Genomic DNA, 19,564 nt, shown 5'->3' on the forward strand with positions numbered 1-19,564 from the left:
ATTGTAAGGGATTTTTTTTGTAAACAATTTTAATTGGCGAGTTTACCAGATATCTGTGTGCTGTATATACAATGGTTGGCTGTTACAGCAATTCTTTTAATGAAGCTCATTTATATACAAATTCTGTTTGTGCATGATTTTATTTTCAAGAACCCAAGCCTGTCTATCAGTAATGGACTTTGTAAGCATTTTTTTGCATGTCAATCCAGCTTATGTGCAGCAAAATTTGGCTTCAATTTGTAGCCAGTTTATACTATCCGACAGCTTTTGTGGAATTTTGTATTTTCCTGCTGTGACTTTCATGCTGCCATGGTGGAGTTGTGGAATCTAGCAGCAACCTTTGACATGGGGAGGTCAACCGAAATGCTGTTTGCAAAGGAGAAACATGTGGTAATGCACCCCCCATTCTCTGCCAAGATACCTTTGCTTTGAAGTAAGGAGAACTAACTCCCTGTTCTCTCTAAGAACTGAGAAGACCAGTTGATTTGCGATGGTTTAATTCAGTTACTATAGGCACATATCTAGTCTTAAATATTAGGACTATTAAATTGGCTCCCCCGATGGCTGAGTTTACCTGGTAAACAGCTGAGCCACACAGACCAGGCAGATCCTGGGTTTGAGTCGTGTATTGAATTGGCTAATCTCAGCTGGAGTGGTGGTATGGGCCTGATAATTGGCTTCAGTGCCCCTAGGTTAGGGCATGGAAAAACTGGTCATGATTTGCTCTTCTAATCCCTGTCCAGAGACCCCTGTGGACGTCTGGTAAGAATGAAGAGCCACTTGGGTAAGGTACCACAGGTGCTTGTGGAACTGTACAAGATTACATAGTAATAGGAACACGACTAGGCCATTCAGCCCCTTGAGCTTTTCCACCATTCAGTTAGATCGTGACTGATCTGTATCTTAACTCCATTTACCTGACTTGGCTCCATACATCTTAATACTCTTGCTTAATAAAAATCTATCAATCTCAGTTTTGAAATTTTCAACTGACATAGCCTCAACAGTTTTTTGGCGGAAGAGGGTTCCAGATTTCCACTAACCTCGATGCCTTCGTTGTCAGCTTGGTTCAGTTGGTGTCACCCACCTGAGTCAGAAGTTGTAGGTTCAAGAACTAGAGCTCATAATCTAGGCTGATATTTCCATGCCATGTTGAGGAAGTGCTGTGTTGTCAATTGTGACAGCTATCAGATTAGACATTAAACTGTCTGCCTGTTCTGGTCACTCGGGTGAACATAAAATATCACACTTAAATGGCACTATTTAAAGACTAGCAAGGAGTTCTGTGTTCAAGTCAACATTCCTCCATCAACCAACTACCCTAAAACAGCTTAACTGATCATTCAGCTCGTTTGTTTGTAGGTTCTGACAAAAGGTCATAGACCTGAAACGTTAACCCAACTTTCCTCTCTCCACAGATGCTGCCTGACCTGCTGACTGTTTACAGCATTTTCTGTTTTTATTTTTGTTGTTTGTGGGACCTTACTGTGCAGAAATTGCATGTGGCGATTGGCTATTTAACAAGTGGTTGCATTTTCAAAAGTAATTCATTGGTTGTGAAGCACTTTGGGACATTGAGGAGGAGGAGGAAACGCACAGCTTTTCATATAAACATAAATAGAGAATATAATGAGAAAAATATTAAAAACAAATAGTACGGCAAATGTAAGCTGAACTCTCTGAGGTGTAGATAAGTAGGGATAATGATGATCTGGATAACTGAGATTCCACTGGGTTTTGAAAGCCCTGGTTCCGTAATCTTTAATGTTTTTAGTTCAGATTGAATTGCAGATATTTTCAGTTCTATCTGCGAAAGCACACTTGAATCATTTTGTCAGTTGTGAATGGTCTATTTTCCTGTGCAAACATATTTCTTTCCTGTAGCAGTTGCATTAATTAAAACAACTGTCAAAGTAGATGTTTTCTTTTTAACTAAATGCAGCCATTTACTGCTCTGGAGAGATCATTAGCTGCAAATTAATGACCATCCTGCATTGTGGATAAGGGGGCAAAGCTTCAAACACCCAAAACTCTCATTTCCTTGCAATCACAGTAGGCAGTGTTACATTGGTGATAGAATTCTGCTAATGATCTCCAGTATAACGGCAAATCGCTGCTTCCTCTTTGAAACTTTTTTATTGTGATTATAAAACAAAATTTGTGCCAGGAGCCTCTGCTGGAGCTGTGCTCAGTGTGTCAGATAGTAGTTGCCTGGAGCCTGTTGTTTTCCCCTTGAGTTGTGGGATGATTAATCTAAACAGAAACCGACCAACATCTGGTTTTACTCCAAAGACTGTTGGATGTGAAGTCACTATGTTTAGTGCTTGGAGTAACTGGGAGCATTCTTGCTTGGGTCAGAATTTTGAATTTAATTGCTAGCTGAATCACAGGCGAATGGGAAGCCTGGTACAGCCCACTTGAATTCGGTGAGTCAGCTAGATGAGCTTAAGAATGTAAATTCAGTTCATAACAGCTAACTTCAGCACCATTGTTTCCTTTTTATATTTCTGGCTGAGAACTGCAAAATTTCTTCATACACTTCTGCGAATCATGTGATTATTCTGCTAATGATCACAGTAGCCTCTTGGTCTTCAGTGTAACTTCAGCACTTTTTGTAATCATTGACATTGTTTAAATTGAGTTCACTACTGTGTGTCTGGAATTATGAGTAGAGCAGAGTGTGACATTGAGGGGGTTTAGATGATGTGCTTCGCTTGCACTTCTTTGGTATTGTCTGAATTCTGAGGTGTTCTGTGTTAAAGGTGCATAGCAGTCTGCATTCTCTTTCTCCCTCCCCTCCCCTCCCCTCCCCAGAGTTTTCTCTGCTTTCCTGTAGGTGCTGATCTTTGGGGTTACAATTCCACAGATGCTAACAATCCTCTGGTAACTCACTGACTGACTATTTTTCATGTGAGCCCAGACAGTGAATGATGGAGGGCACCATCCTGTGTTTACGTAGGAATTGCTAGACGATAAAAGACCACGGTCCATTTAGTTTGGCTTCTACCATCCTGGTAGTCACATGATATAATAATGGAGTTAATTGGTTATTCATTGCAATCAATCTCTATCAATTAGTCTACAACCGACCCAGACATGAGTGAGGAAAACCACAGTGGTGGAAAGTTTTGGGAACCATAGGTTAAAAGTCACCTGTTTCTCCAAAACATGCTGTACTTACCACGTCATATCTCAAATTACTTGTATACTGTATCACAAAATATTATTTCCTTAACACAATCAAGCTAATTTGCATTTGAATGAATCAATACAATCTGTTTCCATCACTCAATACTGTTTCCATGGATTAGTTTTGAATTCCCACCCCAACCCCCTCCCCTTTCTACCTGAGTCCTCTGGTTCTACTTTTCTGGAGAAAGTGAAACAGCTTGTCATGGCTTACATTATCTAGTCTCTAGATAATGTCCATAGAAGAACATTTTCCAGCAGAGGTTGCCAGATAGCAAACCGGAGCAGAAGCTGTGGCTTCCCAATTTAAACAAGGCATGTCGTCAAGTTTGAATGATGTCCCAATTGAAGATTTTGACAGTGCACTGGGAAGTGAAGTGAAGATTTCATTCAAATGCACAAAGCATGATGCATAGAAATTACGCAGCAATATTTGTTTCTATACTAGGTTCTCAATCAAATGCTGACTTAATTAGGATGAATAATAAAGTTTGAAGAGAGGCTTGAAAAATTTGGGAGTGAAATTGGCCTTGGACGGTAGTGCAAAGCAAGCGATAGCGAATTGGCAGCCCATTTTATGCTCCATGGAAAAGAAAATCGGGCAGAGTGTAAAACGGGATGCCGATTCGCACAACCGCCCAATACCAATTTCACCCCCTTGGTGTTTTCACTGAATAAAGTGGATAACTTCAGTTGAAGAGCCAGCTCTGGCAAGGGCACAGTGGGCCAAAAAGCCACCTTTCATGCTGTAAATTCTAGATTGTGTGTGGACGAAAACTTGTTCATCTATGTCTTGGGCTGAATGTTGTGTATAATAGCCATAAGATTGACTGGATGGAAATACTTTGCTGACTAAAGCTGTATTTCGTTATCATAAAGTTGCTATGTGAAATTGAGCTATAGTTGGCTAAATGCTTCATTACCTACCAGCACTGAGAATCAGCAATATAAATATTTGATAGATCATCACTTGATTTTGAATTGAGATGGGTCATTTTATTTTTCTACATGCCAATTGGTTATGTTCTGCTTTTATTTGGCATGTGGACATTTTTGGAGGGCTAAAATTGCAAGAGAAATGGCAATTGGAATTTGCTCTAAAGCCGAAACAAGTTTTTTAAAATTCAACGTAGACTATTATCTTATTTGATATTAGACAACTAGGCTAGATTTGTTTGACTTTATATATGAATCCCTTCTTTATCAAGTGGGTGGTTTACGAAAGAATGGGGGAGGGGGGGAGGAGGGGAGAGATGTGGTGTCTGTCATTCTCTTTCCTCCTGCTCCATCTGTATCCAGAAGAGAAGTTTCAAGTAAAAATAATGGGAAATACCTGCACATATATGCTTTTTGTGAATAACTCCAGTTTATTTCATTCAAAATAATCTATCTCTAAATGAGGTGGCTAACTGCAGAAAATGAGCATCTATTTCTCCAAATTTTACATGACCATTCTTTTTTCTTACATATTGCTGTACTTTTTTTTTGGTTTTGTTTTTCATTCTCTATGACTTGGCTTCTTTTGAGGCACTGCTCAGTCACTTTGTTTTATTCCCTACCTTTCTAGGGGCCAATGGTCATGAGTTGACAGTACAAAACCGCTTGACAATTTGGCCTTCAAAGATGAAAGTTAAATTTTGGGACGCTATTGCATTTGCTGTATTCTCTAGCTCAATAATAGACGATGTGAAATGTTGTAAGCCAGCATTATAATTATATGGTTTATATTTCAGTGCGGGGCAGTGGCTGAAAAGGAAATGGCTGCAGGAATAATTTCTCCAAATGTATTCTCCGATGATGAGGAGGCTCCCGTTTGGGAATCAACTGCTGTTGATACAGTGAATGGTGCTGTTGTGAACAAGCAATTGTTGCCAGAACTCTCTCTCATCTCACCAGGAACCAACACGACAAGATGCCCTGATCCAGGGCAGACCCCTGTGGAAACTTCTCCAGAAGAGAGAGTGAAGATTTACCTCCGAGTTAGACCTTTCACCGAGACTGAGCTTGAGAAAGGAGAGTCGCAGGTCAGTGGCAGACTGCAGAAATTGTTTTCATTGTATAACATTTTGTTTTGATTCAATTCACTGAAAATTGTTTTCATTTCATCAGATGAGGCGTTAAACAGAGGCCCCATCTGTCTTCTCAGGTGGATGTAAAAGATCCCATGGCACTATTTCAAAGAAGCACAGTGGAGTTCTTCCCTGTGCCCTGAATAATATTTATCCCTTAACCAGCATCACTAAAACTGACTATCTGGTCATTTTCACATTGTTTGTGGGAGCTTGCTGTGTGCAAATTGGCTGTCGTGTTTCCTACATTACAACAGTGACTACACTTCAAAAGTAGTCACTGTTGTAATGTAGGCTGTAAAGCGCTTTCTGTCGTCCTGGGGTTGTGAAAGGCGTTCTATAAATGCAAGTTCCTTCCTATATAATTTATCAAATTAGAAACATTGTAACTATTTTCTTCCATTTTTATTTAAGAAAAATTATTTAAACTGCTGGTGCACAAGTTTGCATCATAGAAACACAGAAATTACAAAATGGAAAGCGGCCATTCAGCCCAACCAGTCCATGTTGGCGTTTATCCTCCTGCGAGCAAATAGTTCTAATCAAATTTTACCCACCCTGTTCCCCTATCGCTTCGGCCCCTTTTCCTTCATCCACACATCCAATCTAATCGTGAATGTTGACATAGTTTCTGCCTCAATCACTAACCCTGCAGGTGAATTCCACAGCCCCATAACTCTCCGAAGAAGTTTCTCCTGCCCTCTGTTCTAAATCTCTTACATTTAATCTTATAATCTATGGCTCTTCAATCTTGACCCCTCAACTACTGGAAGTGATCTGCTTCCATCTACCCTGTTTCATCCTTTCGTAATTTCAAACGCTTTTATTATATTGCCCCCTAATCTGTGATGTGCTAAGGAAAAAATACCCAAGTCTGTCTTCATTTTTGTATTTCCTCATACTAGGCAGCATTCTTGTGAATCTGCATTGAATCATACAAATATTTAAAAAGAAGGAAGGGGAAAGTCCATTTAGCTCACTTCAGCTGCCCCATCCAGATGTGATGCAACCATGTACACCATGTACCTACCCACGTAGTCATGCAATCTCCAGGGAGGCATAAAACCTGATGTCAATTTGGGAAAAAATACTGTGAAATTCCTCTTCGACCCCTGAAGGCAGTATAATGACGCTTCAGGATACTACAGCAATTCATTAATATCTATATCTCAGCTACCTCTTGTCTGAAAAGAAATACTGGTATTTATATTCTTCATATATTCCATATGCTTGCCCCATTGTGTTCTCATGTCTAACAGAATCTAATCCCGTCATCATTTTAAAAACTTCAAGCCTATATTTTTCTAATTAAAATAACCCTAATTTCATGATCATAATCCTTATAATTAAGAGCCCTAAGACTCTATCATTTTAGTTGCCGTCTGTTGTACCTTCTCCAGGGCCTTGGTTATCCCCTGCCATGCATGGGGACCAAAAGTGGATTCATATTTTACTCAGAGTGGTGAGAATGTGGAAATCCCTACTACATGGAGTGGTTGAGGCAATTAGCATAGTTACCTTTAAGGGGAAGCTGGATAAGTACATGAGGGAGAAAGGATATATTGATGGGATGAGATGCAGTAAGGTGGGAGGAGGCTCGTGTGGAGCAGAAACACCAGCATAGACCTGTAGGGCCAAATGGCCTGATTTTGTGCTGTGCTGTAAAATTGTATGTAATATTCCAAGTGTGGCTGTACTGCGTTCTTGTACAGCATAAGTATATGTTTTTAGATTTATATTGTCCTAGCAGTACAACCCTATTTGCCTTCCTAATGGATTTGTCATACTGATTGTGGACCTCAAGTGATAGCTCTGGCCCTAGGTTGCTGTCCTGCTCTGCAATTTTTAGCAGGAGTCCCTGCATTGTGTCTCCCAGAACCAAATGTATAACATTGCACCTAACCACCTTGATGGACATCTGCCACATATGGGCCCATTCCCCTAATTGATCTCAATTGGCTTCTAACCTATATGGTCTAAAATCCCAACCCCTGTGCATATTTGTCACCTGTAAGCTTGTAGATGGTTCAATTTTAATGCCTTCATCAAAATCATTAAGATTCTTTATGGTCCCAAAACAGGTCCCCGCGAGATTCCGCTTGAGCTGGTCTCTGCAGATCAACTCCCATTGATAACTACCCTCTGAGTTTGCCACCAAGTAAGAGGATCCTATATAAATTGAGTCTGGTGCTATCTTTAGCCAGGTACCAGTCTGAGTGGGTCTGCAGTACACAACTAGCTATAATTTGGCACACATCCTCTGGGGATTTTTTTCTTCCCTCCCTGTAACTAATTATTCCCTTTTTATGTATGGTTTTGTGTCTACTTCACCTACAAAATTATTTTTGGCATCTATTGTACTATTGGTGAGGCTCTGTATGCATACAGCAGCTTTTCTTTGAGTATCATGATTTCTGGGGTTACTGGGCTAGTTTATCAAATGTGAGGCAGCAGGTTCAATGCTAACAATCGCACCAAGTCATATAAACAAGGCATTGTTATCCAAAGGGAAACCAATTGGAACTGAATCAGTCCTTCTTTCTACCCTGCTCTTTCAGATTTACCCTGAAGGTCTGTTATGCTGAAATAATGAAACATTATCATGAGAGCCCCCAATCTAATTGAATCTTTAATATTCATAGCTTTAAATTCTGGAAACAGTTGCTCAATTGTGAATATTTCTGAATTCTCCACAGGGTTGTGTTCTCATTGAGAGTTCTGAAACACTTGTACTGCAAGCTCCCAAGGACTCGTTTGCCATGAGGAGCACTGAGCGGGGGATTGGCCAGGCTGTGCACAAATTCACCTTCTCTCAGGTTTGAAATAGAAATGAGATATTTTAATGAGCTGCGCCGAAGTCATCGGAAGTGAGCCAACCAGTTTGTTGAATGCTTTCAGTACATGTTACAATTGAATTGTGATTAACTTTCATATCCTGCTTTGTATTTTCCTGTCTTCTGTTTTTGACACCAGGAAACCTCATTTAACTGAAAACACAGTGGGGGGTGAAAGTAATTGGGTTACATGGCAGTTCAGCAGAACAAGTGAATGTACTGTGCATAGTACATTAATTGCTAATTGCAGATTATGGTTTGAATCATTCACTCGGCGTGCTGGGACTGACTTCACTAGTCAGTAAATTAACTCTCTCAAAAATGCATCTGGTAGTATCTTCCCATCTGTCTTTCCAGTTCTCAAAGAACAGAAAGCAGGCTCCTCTAATACACCGCCCCCCACCCCCACCCCCCAAAAAAAAACAACTACAGAAGTGCATCCTAAAGGTGCTCTGGGCTTCCTTTCAGTGATTCCCATCGATAGATTAGATCACACAGCAACATCAGATTTGCCAGCTCTCAGCACCACATATATATTACTTTTGATTTTAAAATATTTCAACTCCATGCTTCTCATCAATTCCTTGAGTGCCAGCAGATCTTCAGCACCCACTCAGCTGACTAATAAAAATATAGCTGTAATTGGAGCTTCCTTCTGAAATTGACAAGCTCTTTAATTACCTATAAGGGGGGGCTTTTGATTATTTGTTGGCCTCCTGTAGGTGACCATCAGGTTTTAAAGAGTTGTATTTTTCTAATCTGCCTAAGTACTACTGGATAAATTCTACATCAGTACATATAGAATTACATAGAATGTACACCACAGAAACGGACCATTCTGCCCAACAAGTCCATGCCAATGTTTATGCTCCACACGAGCCTTCTCCCTCCTTCATCGAACCTTATCAGCATAATCTTCTATTTCTTTCTCCCTTGTGTTTATCTAGCTTCCCCTTAAATGCATCTACGCTAGTCGCCTCAACTATTCCTTGTGGTAGCGACTTCCACATTCTAACCACTCTCTGGGTAAAGAAGTTTCTCCTGAATTCCTTATTGGATTTATTAGTGACTATCTTATTTATGGACCCTAGTTCTGGTCTCCCCTATAAGTGGAAACGTCTTCTCTACGTCTACCTTTCATAATCTTGAAGACCTCGGTCAGGTCACCCCCCTCAGTCTTCTCTTTTCTAGAGAAAAGAGCTCCAGCCTGCTCAATCTTTCCTGTACGTAGTGCTTCAATTACCTTTATCGGAATGAAGAACTATTTAGAGTAGTGACGTGGCTCCTATTTTGATAAAAGCTGCTTTTATATTGATCCTGGGCCACCAGCTCCCAATGCATGGGTCTTGAGCAGTTGCTGGCAAGATTGAACTAAACTTACTAGACTTTGACTTGTGGCCTAGAAAACCTGTTCTTTTTATTGGGTTTTCCTGATTGCTCCTTGATTAACTGGCTCCATTAAATGCATTGCTCTGGTGTGTTCTCTATAGTAACATCATGATGTCAGTGTGCAAATGCTCCTTTAGTATGTCTTGCATGTTTTTGATCCCATGATCTCACATGTTGCTGATGTTATGACAGTACTTGCACTAGCGCAGTGTTCCAAATATCATGGCCAGATTACGCCTGTGTTACATTGGGGGCAACTTTTCAGCCAGTTGACACAGATTAGCAGCACAATTGGGAAGTAAATGTAGGAGAGTGGTACACTGGACTCATTTTCCTAAGACCCAGACTGCAATATAATAGCCGCTTAAGAGTTTAATTTGTGAGGAATTTGGTTCACTGGGATTTTAAAGGAAGAATTTTGATTTATATAGTTGAGGAAATTGACACGGAGGAGTTACTGACTACAGCCATTTTCATTAGCTGTATTATTGTCCATTGTGCTTCAGTGATCTTGGTCTTATGGTTATGGTTGCCTTCCTCCCTGTGAGGAAGTCCATAGCCCCTCCTTGCCCCTCACCCCAAATCTGTGACAGTATGCCATCTGGGAATTGGCATATGGATTCTACTTTACATTGCAGTACCAGCTGTGGGGGAGCTCCCTGAGGAAATTGCTCTCTGACTTCCGAAGGCAATCAAGCAACCTGGAGACCTTGGTTACCCATGACCTATCATTGGATATACTTGAATAACCCATGTCTTTCTCTGTTCCTTCCTCCCCACCCCAGTTTCCCTGGAGATAGGACTATACAGGATCAAAAATGACCACCTCCAACTATTGGGCTGGATCAAAAGGTTGTAAGCTGCTTGGCTCCGTTTACTTCCGATACCTTTCAATAGTCCTGTCTATCAAACACTTATTTATCACACCGTCAACATTTATAACTTCCTCCACGTCTACGTTTTTACCTATCTTTGCTTAAAGTTATATATTTACCGTGCATGTGTTTTCTTGAATCATGTCCTTTTGTCCTGTAGATTGTGCAAAGCTCATGGGTCCATTGTACCTTGGAGTGTCCTTCCATCACTTATTCTAAATTGGTATCATGTGTATATGAACTTGCAGAAGGCATTTGATAAAGTACCACTTTAGGGTACGGTAGCATAGTGGTTATGTTACAGGACTAGTAATCCAGAGGCCTGGACTAATAATCTGTAGTCATGAGTTCAAATCCCACCACGGCAGCTGGGGAATTAAAATTCAATTAATTAAATTCAATTAATTAAATAAAATCTGGAATTAAAATACTAGTATCAGTAATGGTGGCCATGAAACTACCAGATTGTCGTAAAAACCCATATGGTTCACTAATGCCCTTTAGGGAAGGAAACCTGCCGTCCTTACCCAGTCTGGCCTATATGTGACTCCAGACCCACAGCAATGTGGTTGATTCTTAATTGCCCTCTGAAATGGCCTAGCAAGCCACTCAGTTGTAAAATCTTGCTTTAAAAAAAAAAGTCATAATAAGAATAAAACCGGACGGACCACTAGGCACAGGACACGACAAAGGCAAACCAAGCCCAGTCGACCCTGCAAAGTCCTCCTCACTAACATCTGGGGAATTGTGCCAAAATTGGGAGAGCTGTCCCACAGACCAGTCAAGCAACAGCCTGACATAGCCATACTCACAGAATCATTCCTTTCAGCCAATGTCCCAGACTCTTCCATCACCATCCCTGGGTATGTCCTGTCCCACCGGCAGGATAGACAGACAGACAGACCAGAGGTGGTGGTACAGTGATATACAATCAGGAGGGAGTGGCCCTGGGAGTCCTCAACATTGTCTCTGGACCCCATGAAATCTCATGGCATCAGATCAAACATGGGCAAGGAAACCTCCTGCTGATTACCACCTACCACCCTCCCTCAGCTGAAGAATCAGTCCTCCTCCATGTTGAACACCACCTGGAGGAAGCACTGAGGGTAGCAAGGGCACAGAATGTACTCTGGGTGGGGGACTTCAATGTCCATCACCAAGAGTGGCTCGGTAGCACCACTACTGACCGAGCTGGCTGAGTCCTGAAGGACATAGCTGCCAGACTGGGCCTGCGGCAGGTGGTGAGCGAACCAACACTATGGAAAAACTGACTTGACCTCATCCTCACCAATCTACCTGTCTCAAATGCATCTATCCATGACAGTATTGGTAGGATACTTGTGGAGACGAAGTCCGGTCTTCGCACTGAGGATACCATCCAACCTGTTGTGTGGCACTACCACTGTGCTAAATGGGATAGATTCAGAACAGATCTAGCAACTCAAAACTGGGCATCCATGAGGTGCTGTGGGCCATCAGCAGCAGCAGAATTGTATTCCAGCACAATCTATAACCTCATGGCCTGGCATATTCCTTACTCTACCATTACCAACAAGCCAGGGGATCAACCCTGGTTCAATGAGGAGTGTGGAAGAGCATGCCAGGAGCAGCACCAGATGTACCTAAAAATGAGGTGCCAAACTGGTGAAGCTACAACTCAGGACTACATGCATGCTAAACAGCAGAAGCAACATGCTATAGACAGAGCTAAGCAATTCCACAACCAACGGATCAGATCAAAGCTCTGCAGTCCTGCCACATCCAGTCGTGAATGGTGGTGGACAATTAAACAACTAACGGGAGGAGGAGGCTCTGCAAACATCCCCATCCTCAATGATGGCAGAATCCAGCGCGTGAGTGCAAAAGACAAGGCTGAAGCGTTTGCAACCATCTTCAGCCAGAAGTGCTGAGTGGATGATCCATCTCAGCCTCCTCCCAATATCCCCACCATCACAGAAGCCAGTCTTCAGCCAATTCGATTCAGCCCACGTGATATCAAGAAACGGCTGAGTGCACTGGATGCAGCAAAGGCTATGGGCCCCGACAACATCCCGGCTGTAGTGCTGAAGACTTGTGCTCCAGAACTAGCTGCGCCTCTAGCCGAGCTGTTCTAGTACAGCTACAACACTGGCATCTACCCGACAATGTGGAAAATTGCCCAAGTATGTCCTGTCCACAAAAAGCAGGACAAATCCAATCTGGCTAATTACCGCCCATCAGTCTACTCTCAATCATCAGCAAAGTGATGGAAGATGTTGTTGACAGTGCTATCAAGTGGCACTTACTCACCAATAACCTGATCACCGATGCTCAGTTTGGGTTCCGCCAGGACCACTCGGCTCCAGACCTCATTACAGCCTTGGTCCAAACATGGACAAAAGAGCTGAATTCCAGAGGTGAGGTGAGAGTGACTGCTCTTGACATCAAGGCAGCATTTGACCGAGTGTGGCACCAAGGAGCCCTAGTAAAATTGAAGTCAATGGGAATCGGGAAAAACTCTCCAGTGGCTGGAGTCATACCTAGCACAAAGCAAGATGGTAGTGGTTGTTGGCGGCCAATCATCTCACCCCAGGGCATTGCTGCAGGAGTTCCTCAGGGCAGTGTCCTGGGCCCAACCATCTTCAGCTGCTTCATCAATGACCTTCCCTCCATCATAAGGTCAGAAATGGGGATGTTCGCTGATGATTGCAGTGTTCAGTTCCATTCGCAACCCCTCAAATAATGAAGCAGTCCGAGCCCGCATGCAGCAAGACCTGGACAACATCCAGGCTTGGGCTGATAAGTGGCAAGTAACATTTGCGCCAGACAAGTGCCAGGCAACGACCATCTCCAACAAGAGAGAGTCTAACCACCTCCCCTTGACATTCAACGGCATTACCATCGCCGAATCCCCCACCATCAACATCCTGGGGGTCACCACTGACCAGAAACTTAACTGGACCAGCCGTATAAATTCAGTGGCTACAAGAGCAGGTCAGAGGCTGGGTATTCTGAGGCGAGTAACTCACCTCCTGACTCCCCAAAGCCTTTCCACCATCTACAAGGCACAAGTCAGGAGTGTGATGGAATACTCTCCACTTGCCTGGATGAGTGCAGCTCCAACAACACTCAAGAAGCTCGACACCATCCAGGACAAAGCAGCCCACTTGATTGGCACACCATCCACCACCCTAAACATTCACTCCCTTCACCACCTGCGCACAGTGGCTGCAGTGTGTACCATCCACAGGATGCACTGCAGCAACTCACCAAGACTTCTTCGACAGCACCTCCCTAACCTGCGACCTCACCACCTAGAAGGACAAGAGCAGCAGGCACACGGGAACAACGCCACCTCCGCGTTCCCCTCCAAGTCACACACCATCCCGACTTGGAAATATATCGCCGTTCCTTCATCGTTGCTGGGTCAAAATCCTGGAACTCCCTTCTTAACAGGACTGTGGAGGAACCTTCACCGCACTGACTGCAGCGGTTCAAGAAGGCGGCTCACCACCAACTTCTCAAGGACAATTAGGGATGGGCAATAAATGCCGGCCTCGCCAGTGATGCCCACATCCCATGAGCTAATAATAAAAAAAACACATGATAGACTTTAGTAAATCTGAAGCCCATGGGATTAAAGGGGCAGTGGCAGCATGGATATGAAATTAGGTAAGAGACAAAGCAGAGTAGTAGTGAACAGTTGTTTTTCAGTCTGGAGGGAAGTATGCAGTGGTGTCTGTGTCCCCCAAGGGTCGGTATTAGGACCACTGCTCTTTTTAATATATATTAATGACCTGGACTTGGGTATACAGGACATAATTTCAAAGTTTGCAGATGCCACGAAACTTAAAAATGTAGTAAACAACAAGGAGGGTAAGTAACAGACTTCAGGAGAACATGCAGGCTGGTGAAATGGGCAGACACGTGGCAGATGCAATTTAACATTGAGAATTGTGAAGTGATTCATTTTGGTCGGAAGAATGAGGAGAGGCAATATAAACTAAATGGTACAATTTTAAAGGGGGTGCAGGAATAGAAAGACTTTGGTGTACACACACACACATCTTTGAAGGTGGCAGAATAAGTTAAGAAGTTTTTTTTTTAAAAAAGCATACGGAGTCCTTGGCTTTATAAACCGAGGCATAAGAGTACAAAAGCAAGGAAGTTATGCTCAATCTTTTATAAATCGCTGGTTAGGCCCCAGCTGGAGTATTGTGTCCAATTCTGGGCCCAACATTTTTTAGTAAGAATGTCAAGGCCTTAGAGAGGGTGCAGAGGGGATTTATTAGAATGGTGTCAGGGATGAGGGACTTCAGTTTCTTAGAGACTAGAGAAGCTGGGGTTGTTCTCCTGAAAGCACAGTAGGTTAAGGGGAGATTTAATAGAGGTGTTCAAAATCATGAAGGGTTTTGAGAGAGTAAATAAGGAGAAACTGTTTCCAGTGGCAGGTCTATAACCAGAGGATACAATTTTTAGTAATTGGCAAAAGGATCAGAGACAAGATGGGGAGGAATGTTTTTATGTAGTGAGTTATGATGATCTGGAATTCCATGCCTGAAAGGGTGCTGGCAGCAGATTCAATAATAATTGTCAAAGGAAAATTGGATAAATACTTAAAGGGGAAAATTTTGCATGGCTATGGGGAAAGGACCAGGGGAATGGGACTGATTGGATAGCTCTTTCAAAGAGCTGGCACAGGCACGATGGGCCGAATAGCCACCTCCTGTGCTGTATGATTCTATGTTTCTATGATCACATTTGCCTTGCTGGTACATTGGTAAAACTCTCATAATTAGCGATTCCAAGATTGCTGTCAAAGTGCCTGATTTCTTTTGCCATCTCCTTTTTAAAGTCCTTGAAAGCGCACACTCATGCTTGTATGTGTAAGATTTCAATATTATCAATTTTGCCCTTCAAATTCCAATCCTTTATGGGGAATGCAGTCCTCTAATTAGTTAGTACATACTGCCACGAAGAAATTAAGCAAATTGGGGCTGTCAACCTTGGCTCAGTGATAGCACTTTCACCTTTGAGTCAGAAGGTTGTGGGTTCAAGCCCCACTCCAGAGACTTGATAAGGCACTCTATAGATACAAGCACTGAATTTAATTATTTACACAGACATGCAATAACAATGTAAAATATGTGGTATTAAAAATTGCCATAAATCATTTAAAAATAAAATCTTGGAGTTGTTCTGATTAACGTATAAACCCTCATAACCTCTATTTTGTTTGTTCCTTCAGATATTTGGCCCTGAGACGACCCAGAAGCTGTTCTTTGATGTTGTTGTGAAGAACCTAGTAAAAGAAGCCCTGGAGGGACAGAATTGCTTGGTTTATACCTATGGTGTATCAAACTCTGGAAAAACCTATACCATTCAAGGTAAAATACATTTAGTGTCTGCTTTAATGTGATTGTAGCTGTATTACTCTGACGTGGAAGGGGTGCTCTGGGGTATGATTTATTGGCTCCTGTTTTTATTTAGGCAGCAGGCATGATAGTGGCATTCTCCCTCGATCACTATCAGTGATTTTCAGCAGCATTCAGGGGAAGCTTTATCCCAGGATGGATCTGAAGCCTAACCTCTGTAACGATGTTATCAAGCTGGATAACAAGATGGTGAGACAAGAGGAGCTGAAGAAACTCTCGTTACTGGGCATTGTCAGAGAGGTCAGTGCTGAATTTCTACTATGTACGTATGGTGCCAATAGTGGCCCTTGTAGGTGGGCCAGTTGGTATGCCATGTTGAGCACAATATGCAGACTCACTAGCATCAATCCTGTTCGTTGAGAACAGAAACCTTTCTTGGACTAGAAACTGCATCCTGTCTTTCATACTGCCACGCTGCCATCAAAACATCTGAGACAATAATGAACATTGGATTTGTTTCATGTGCATTCACTTCTTTTGTAACCCACATGGTTTCCCATTACTACTGTGCTCTGGTCGAGAGACTCCTTTGTGTTCAGATGTTCATCTATTCTTTTGTGTTTGCGCTTTTTATAAAGTCGTTTGGACTGACCAGCATCCAAGCAGATTTTTAACTTCGTATTTGAGAAGCTTCTGAAATAGAATTATATAGAAATTACAAGAATGAAGCAGATGGTTCGGCCCAGCCAGTCTGTAATGGTGTCTATTCTCCATATGAGCAATAGTCCCAATCTCATGGGCCCTCTCTATTCCCATGTTCCTTTCTTCCCCCTTCAAGCACCTATCTAATCTATTCTGAAATATTAACATGATCTCTGCTTCAATCAGAGAAATGTATGAGAGTAATGAAAATGGTGAATTCTGCTCAAAGAAAAGAGAAAGGAGATGTGTTAAACTTTGAGACCTTTATAATTGTGATTAACAAGTCATTGATTTATTGACCAATGAAGCTTGATAGTGAAAGTCTTTTTTCTCCTTTTAATAGTTTGGAAAGGAGAATTGACTTCTGGTAAAATGTGTTAAGTCGCTTTTGCTAAAAGATACTGAAAATTGAACACTATTCAGTCGTCACCACATCAGGGCCCTGACGGACTGTATGTGGAATAGTGTGCAACTTTGTGCTTATGATTTCCCCATGTAAAGAATTTTGAATGTTGCATGGGTAATGCTGAATGGAGTCCCTGAAGGATAGCCCTTTTCTTTTGCACCTTCTAGGAGCTGGCTAGAGTGGTAGCAACTTGGACTGCCTGTTCCCACAGCTGGGGATCCCCATAAGGAAAAATTCTGTACTTAAATACAGATCAATAATGTGTTGTAGCTTTACTTTCTGTTTGTTTCCCACCAGTACATGCATTATATTGCAATCTGGTTTCAGTGTACCGTGTAAGCCTTCATAGGACTGGGTAAAATTCTGCTCACTTTTTTTCTCCTCAATGTACTAGGGTGGAAATGGCTTAAACATTGGTGCTGAGCACCTTATTTTGTGGTATTAATCTTAGTCATTAATTTTTGACTTTAATTAGGAGGATTTGCAAACACCAATGAAGAAGAACATCAGCACAGAGTTTAGACAGAGGGCAGGTCTGAGCTGTGATTCTGATAGTGGTATTGGGGGCATGTCCTCTGTGAGTAATTTGGAAGGTAAGGTGGTCACTCACTTGAAATGTATCTGATTTGGATGTTGTACTTAAATGGAAATCTGTGACCAGTGTTCAATTCTGGAGCAATTTCACCTGTTTTTGCCTTTGTACAGTGATCATGAGAACAGTCTGCCTATAAAGTGCAGTAATCATAGAATCATAGAAAGGTGACAGCACGGAAGGAGGCCATTTGGCCCATCGAATCTGTGCCGGCTCTATACAAGAGCAACCCAGCTAGTCCCACTCCCCTGCCCTTTCCCCTGCAAATTTTTTCCTTTCGAGTACTTATCCAGTTCCCTTTTGAAGGCCATGATTGAATCTGCCTCCACCACCCCCTCAGGCAGTGCATTCCAGATCCTAACCACTTGCTGTGTTTAAAAAAAAAAGTTTTTCCTCATATCACCTTTGGTTCTTTTGCCAATCACTTTAAATCTATGCACTCTGGTTCTTGACCCTTCTGCCAATGGGAACAGTTTCTCTCTATCTACTCTGCCTAGACTCTTTGGGATTTTGAATACCTCTATTAAATCTCCTCGCAACCTTCTCTGTTCCAAGGAGAACAACCCCTGCTTCTCCAGTCTACCCACATAACTAAAGTCCCTCATCCCTGGAATCATTCCAGTAAATCTCTTCTGCACCCACTCTAAGGCTTTCACACCTTTCCTAAAGTATGATGCCCAGAACTGGACACAATACTCCAGTTGTGGCCTATAAAGGTTCATCATGACTTCCTTTTGTACTCCATGCCTCTATTTATAAAGCCCAGGATTCTATATGCTTTTTTAACAGCTTTCTCAACCTGCCCTGCCACCTTCAATGATTTGTGCACATATACCCCCAGATCTCTATGGTCCTTTAAGAATTGTGCCCTCTAGTTTATATTGCTTCTCCTCGTTCTTCCTACTGAAATGTATCACTTTGCATTTTTCTGCGTTAGATTTCATCTGCACGTGTCCGCCCATTCCACCAGCCTGTCTATATTCTCTTGAAGTCTATTACTATCCTCCTCATTGTTCACTACTCTTCCAAGTTTCGTGTCATCTGCAAATTTTGAAGTTGTGCCCTGTGCACCCAAGTCCAAGTCATTAATATATATCAAGTAGTCCCAGCACTGACCCCTGGGGAATACCACTGTACACCTCCCTCTAGTCTGAAAAACAACCATTCACCACTACTGTTTCCTGTCCCTTAGCCAATTCTGTATCCATGTTGTTACTGCCCCCTTTATTCCAAGGGCCGCATTCTTGATGACAACCCTACTATGCGGTACTTTATCAAACGCCTTTCGAAGGTCCATATACACCACATCAACTGCGTTGCGCTCATCGACCCTCTCTGTTACCTCATCAAAAAACTCTATCAGGTTAGTTAAACACGATTTGCCTTTTAACAAATCCGTGCTGGCTTTCCCTAATCAATCCACACTCGTCCAAATTCTGTCCCGGATTATCATTTCTAAAAGTTTTCCCACCTCCGAGGTTAAACTGACTGGCCTATAGTTGCTGGGTTTATCCTTGCACCCTTTTTTGAACAAGGGTGTAACATTTGCAATTCTCTGGCACCACCCCCATATCTAAGGATGTTTGGAAGATTATGGCCAGTACCTCCGCAATTGCCATCCGTACTTCCCTCAGCAACCTAGGATGCATCCCATCCGGACCGAGTGACTTATCTAATTTAAGTACAGCTAGCCTTTCTAGTACCTTTTCTTTATCAATTTTTAGCCCATCCAGTATCTCAACTATATCTTCCTTTACTGAGACTCTGGCTGCATCTTCTTCCTTGGTAAAGACGGATGCAAACTACTCATTCAGTACCTTGGCCATCCCCGTGCCTCCATGAGTAGACCTCCATTTGGTCCCTAATTGGCCCCACTCCTCCTTACTACCCGTTTACTATTTATATGCCACCAGTCTATTCTAATACTCTATCTTTGCCCCTCTTGCATCCTTTTTCACTTCCCCTCTGAACTTTCTATATTCTGCCTGGTTCTCACTTGTGTTATCAACCTGACATCTGTCATATGCCCTTTTTTCTGCTTCATCTTACTCTCTATCTCTTGTTATCCAGGGAGCTCTGTCTTTAGTTGCCCTATCTTTCTCCCTTGTGGAAATGTACCTGGACTGTACCCAAACCGTCTCCTCTTTAAAGGCT

At 42.3% G+C, this 19,564-nt stretch overlaps 1 protein-coding gene across 2 annotated transcripts in view; it reads left to right on the forward strand.

Annotated features, from left to right (window-relative positions):
• The window catches only part of kif20a (kinesin family member 20A), a 54,746-nt gene that overhangs the window by 5,004 nt on the left and 30,178 nt on the right, over nucleotides 1–19,564 (forward strand). The window contains exons 1-6 of one of the 2 annotated variants that reach the window (XM_067996488.1): nucleotides 2,236–2,426; nucleotides 4,923–5,213; nucleotides 7,955–8,074; nucleotides 15,584–15,722; nucleotides 15,826–16,010; nucleotides 17,294–17,411. In XM_067996488.1, the coding sequence (XP_067852589.1) occupies nucleotides 4,947–5,213; nucleotides 7,955–8,074; nucleotides 15,584–15,722; nucleotides 15,826–16,010; nucleotides 17,294–17,411 (829 nt within the window). In that variant the 5' untranslated portion in view covers nucleotides 2,236–2,426; nucleotides 4,923–4,946. Of the gene's footprint in view, nucleotides 1–2,235; nucleotides 2,427–4,922; nucleotides 5,214–7,954; nucleotides 8,075–15,583; nucleotides 15,723–15,825; nucleotides 16,011–17,293; nucleotides 17,412–19,564 lie in introns of those variants that run through there. The other variant, XM_067996487.1, reaches the window with a different exon arrangement.

Source organism: Heptranchias perlo, chromosome 14 (assembly GCF_035084215.1).
Source record: "Heptranchias perlo isolate sHepPer1 chromosome 14, sHepPer1.hap1, whole genome shotgun sequence".
NCBI lineage: Eukaryota > Metazoa > Chordata > Chondrichthyes > Hexanchiformes > Hexanchidae > Heptranchias > Heptranchias perlo.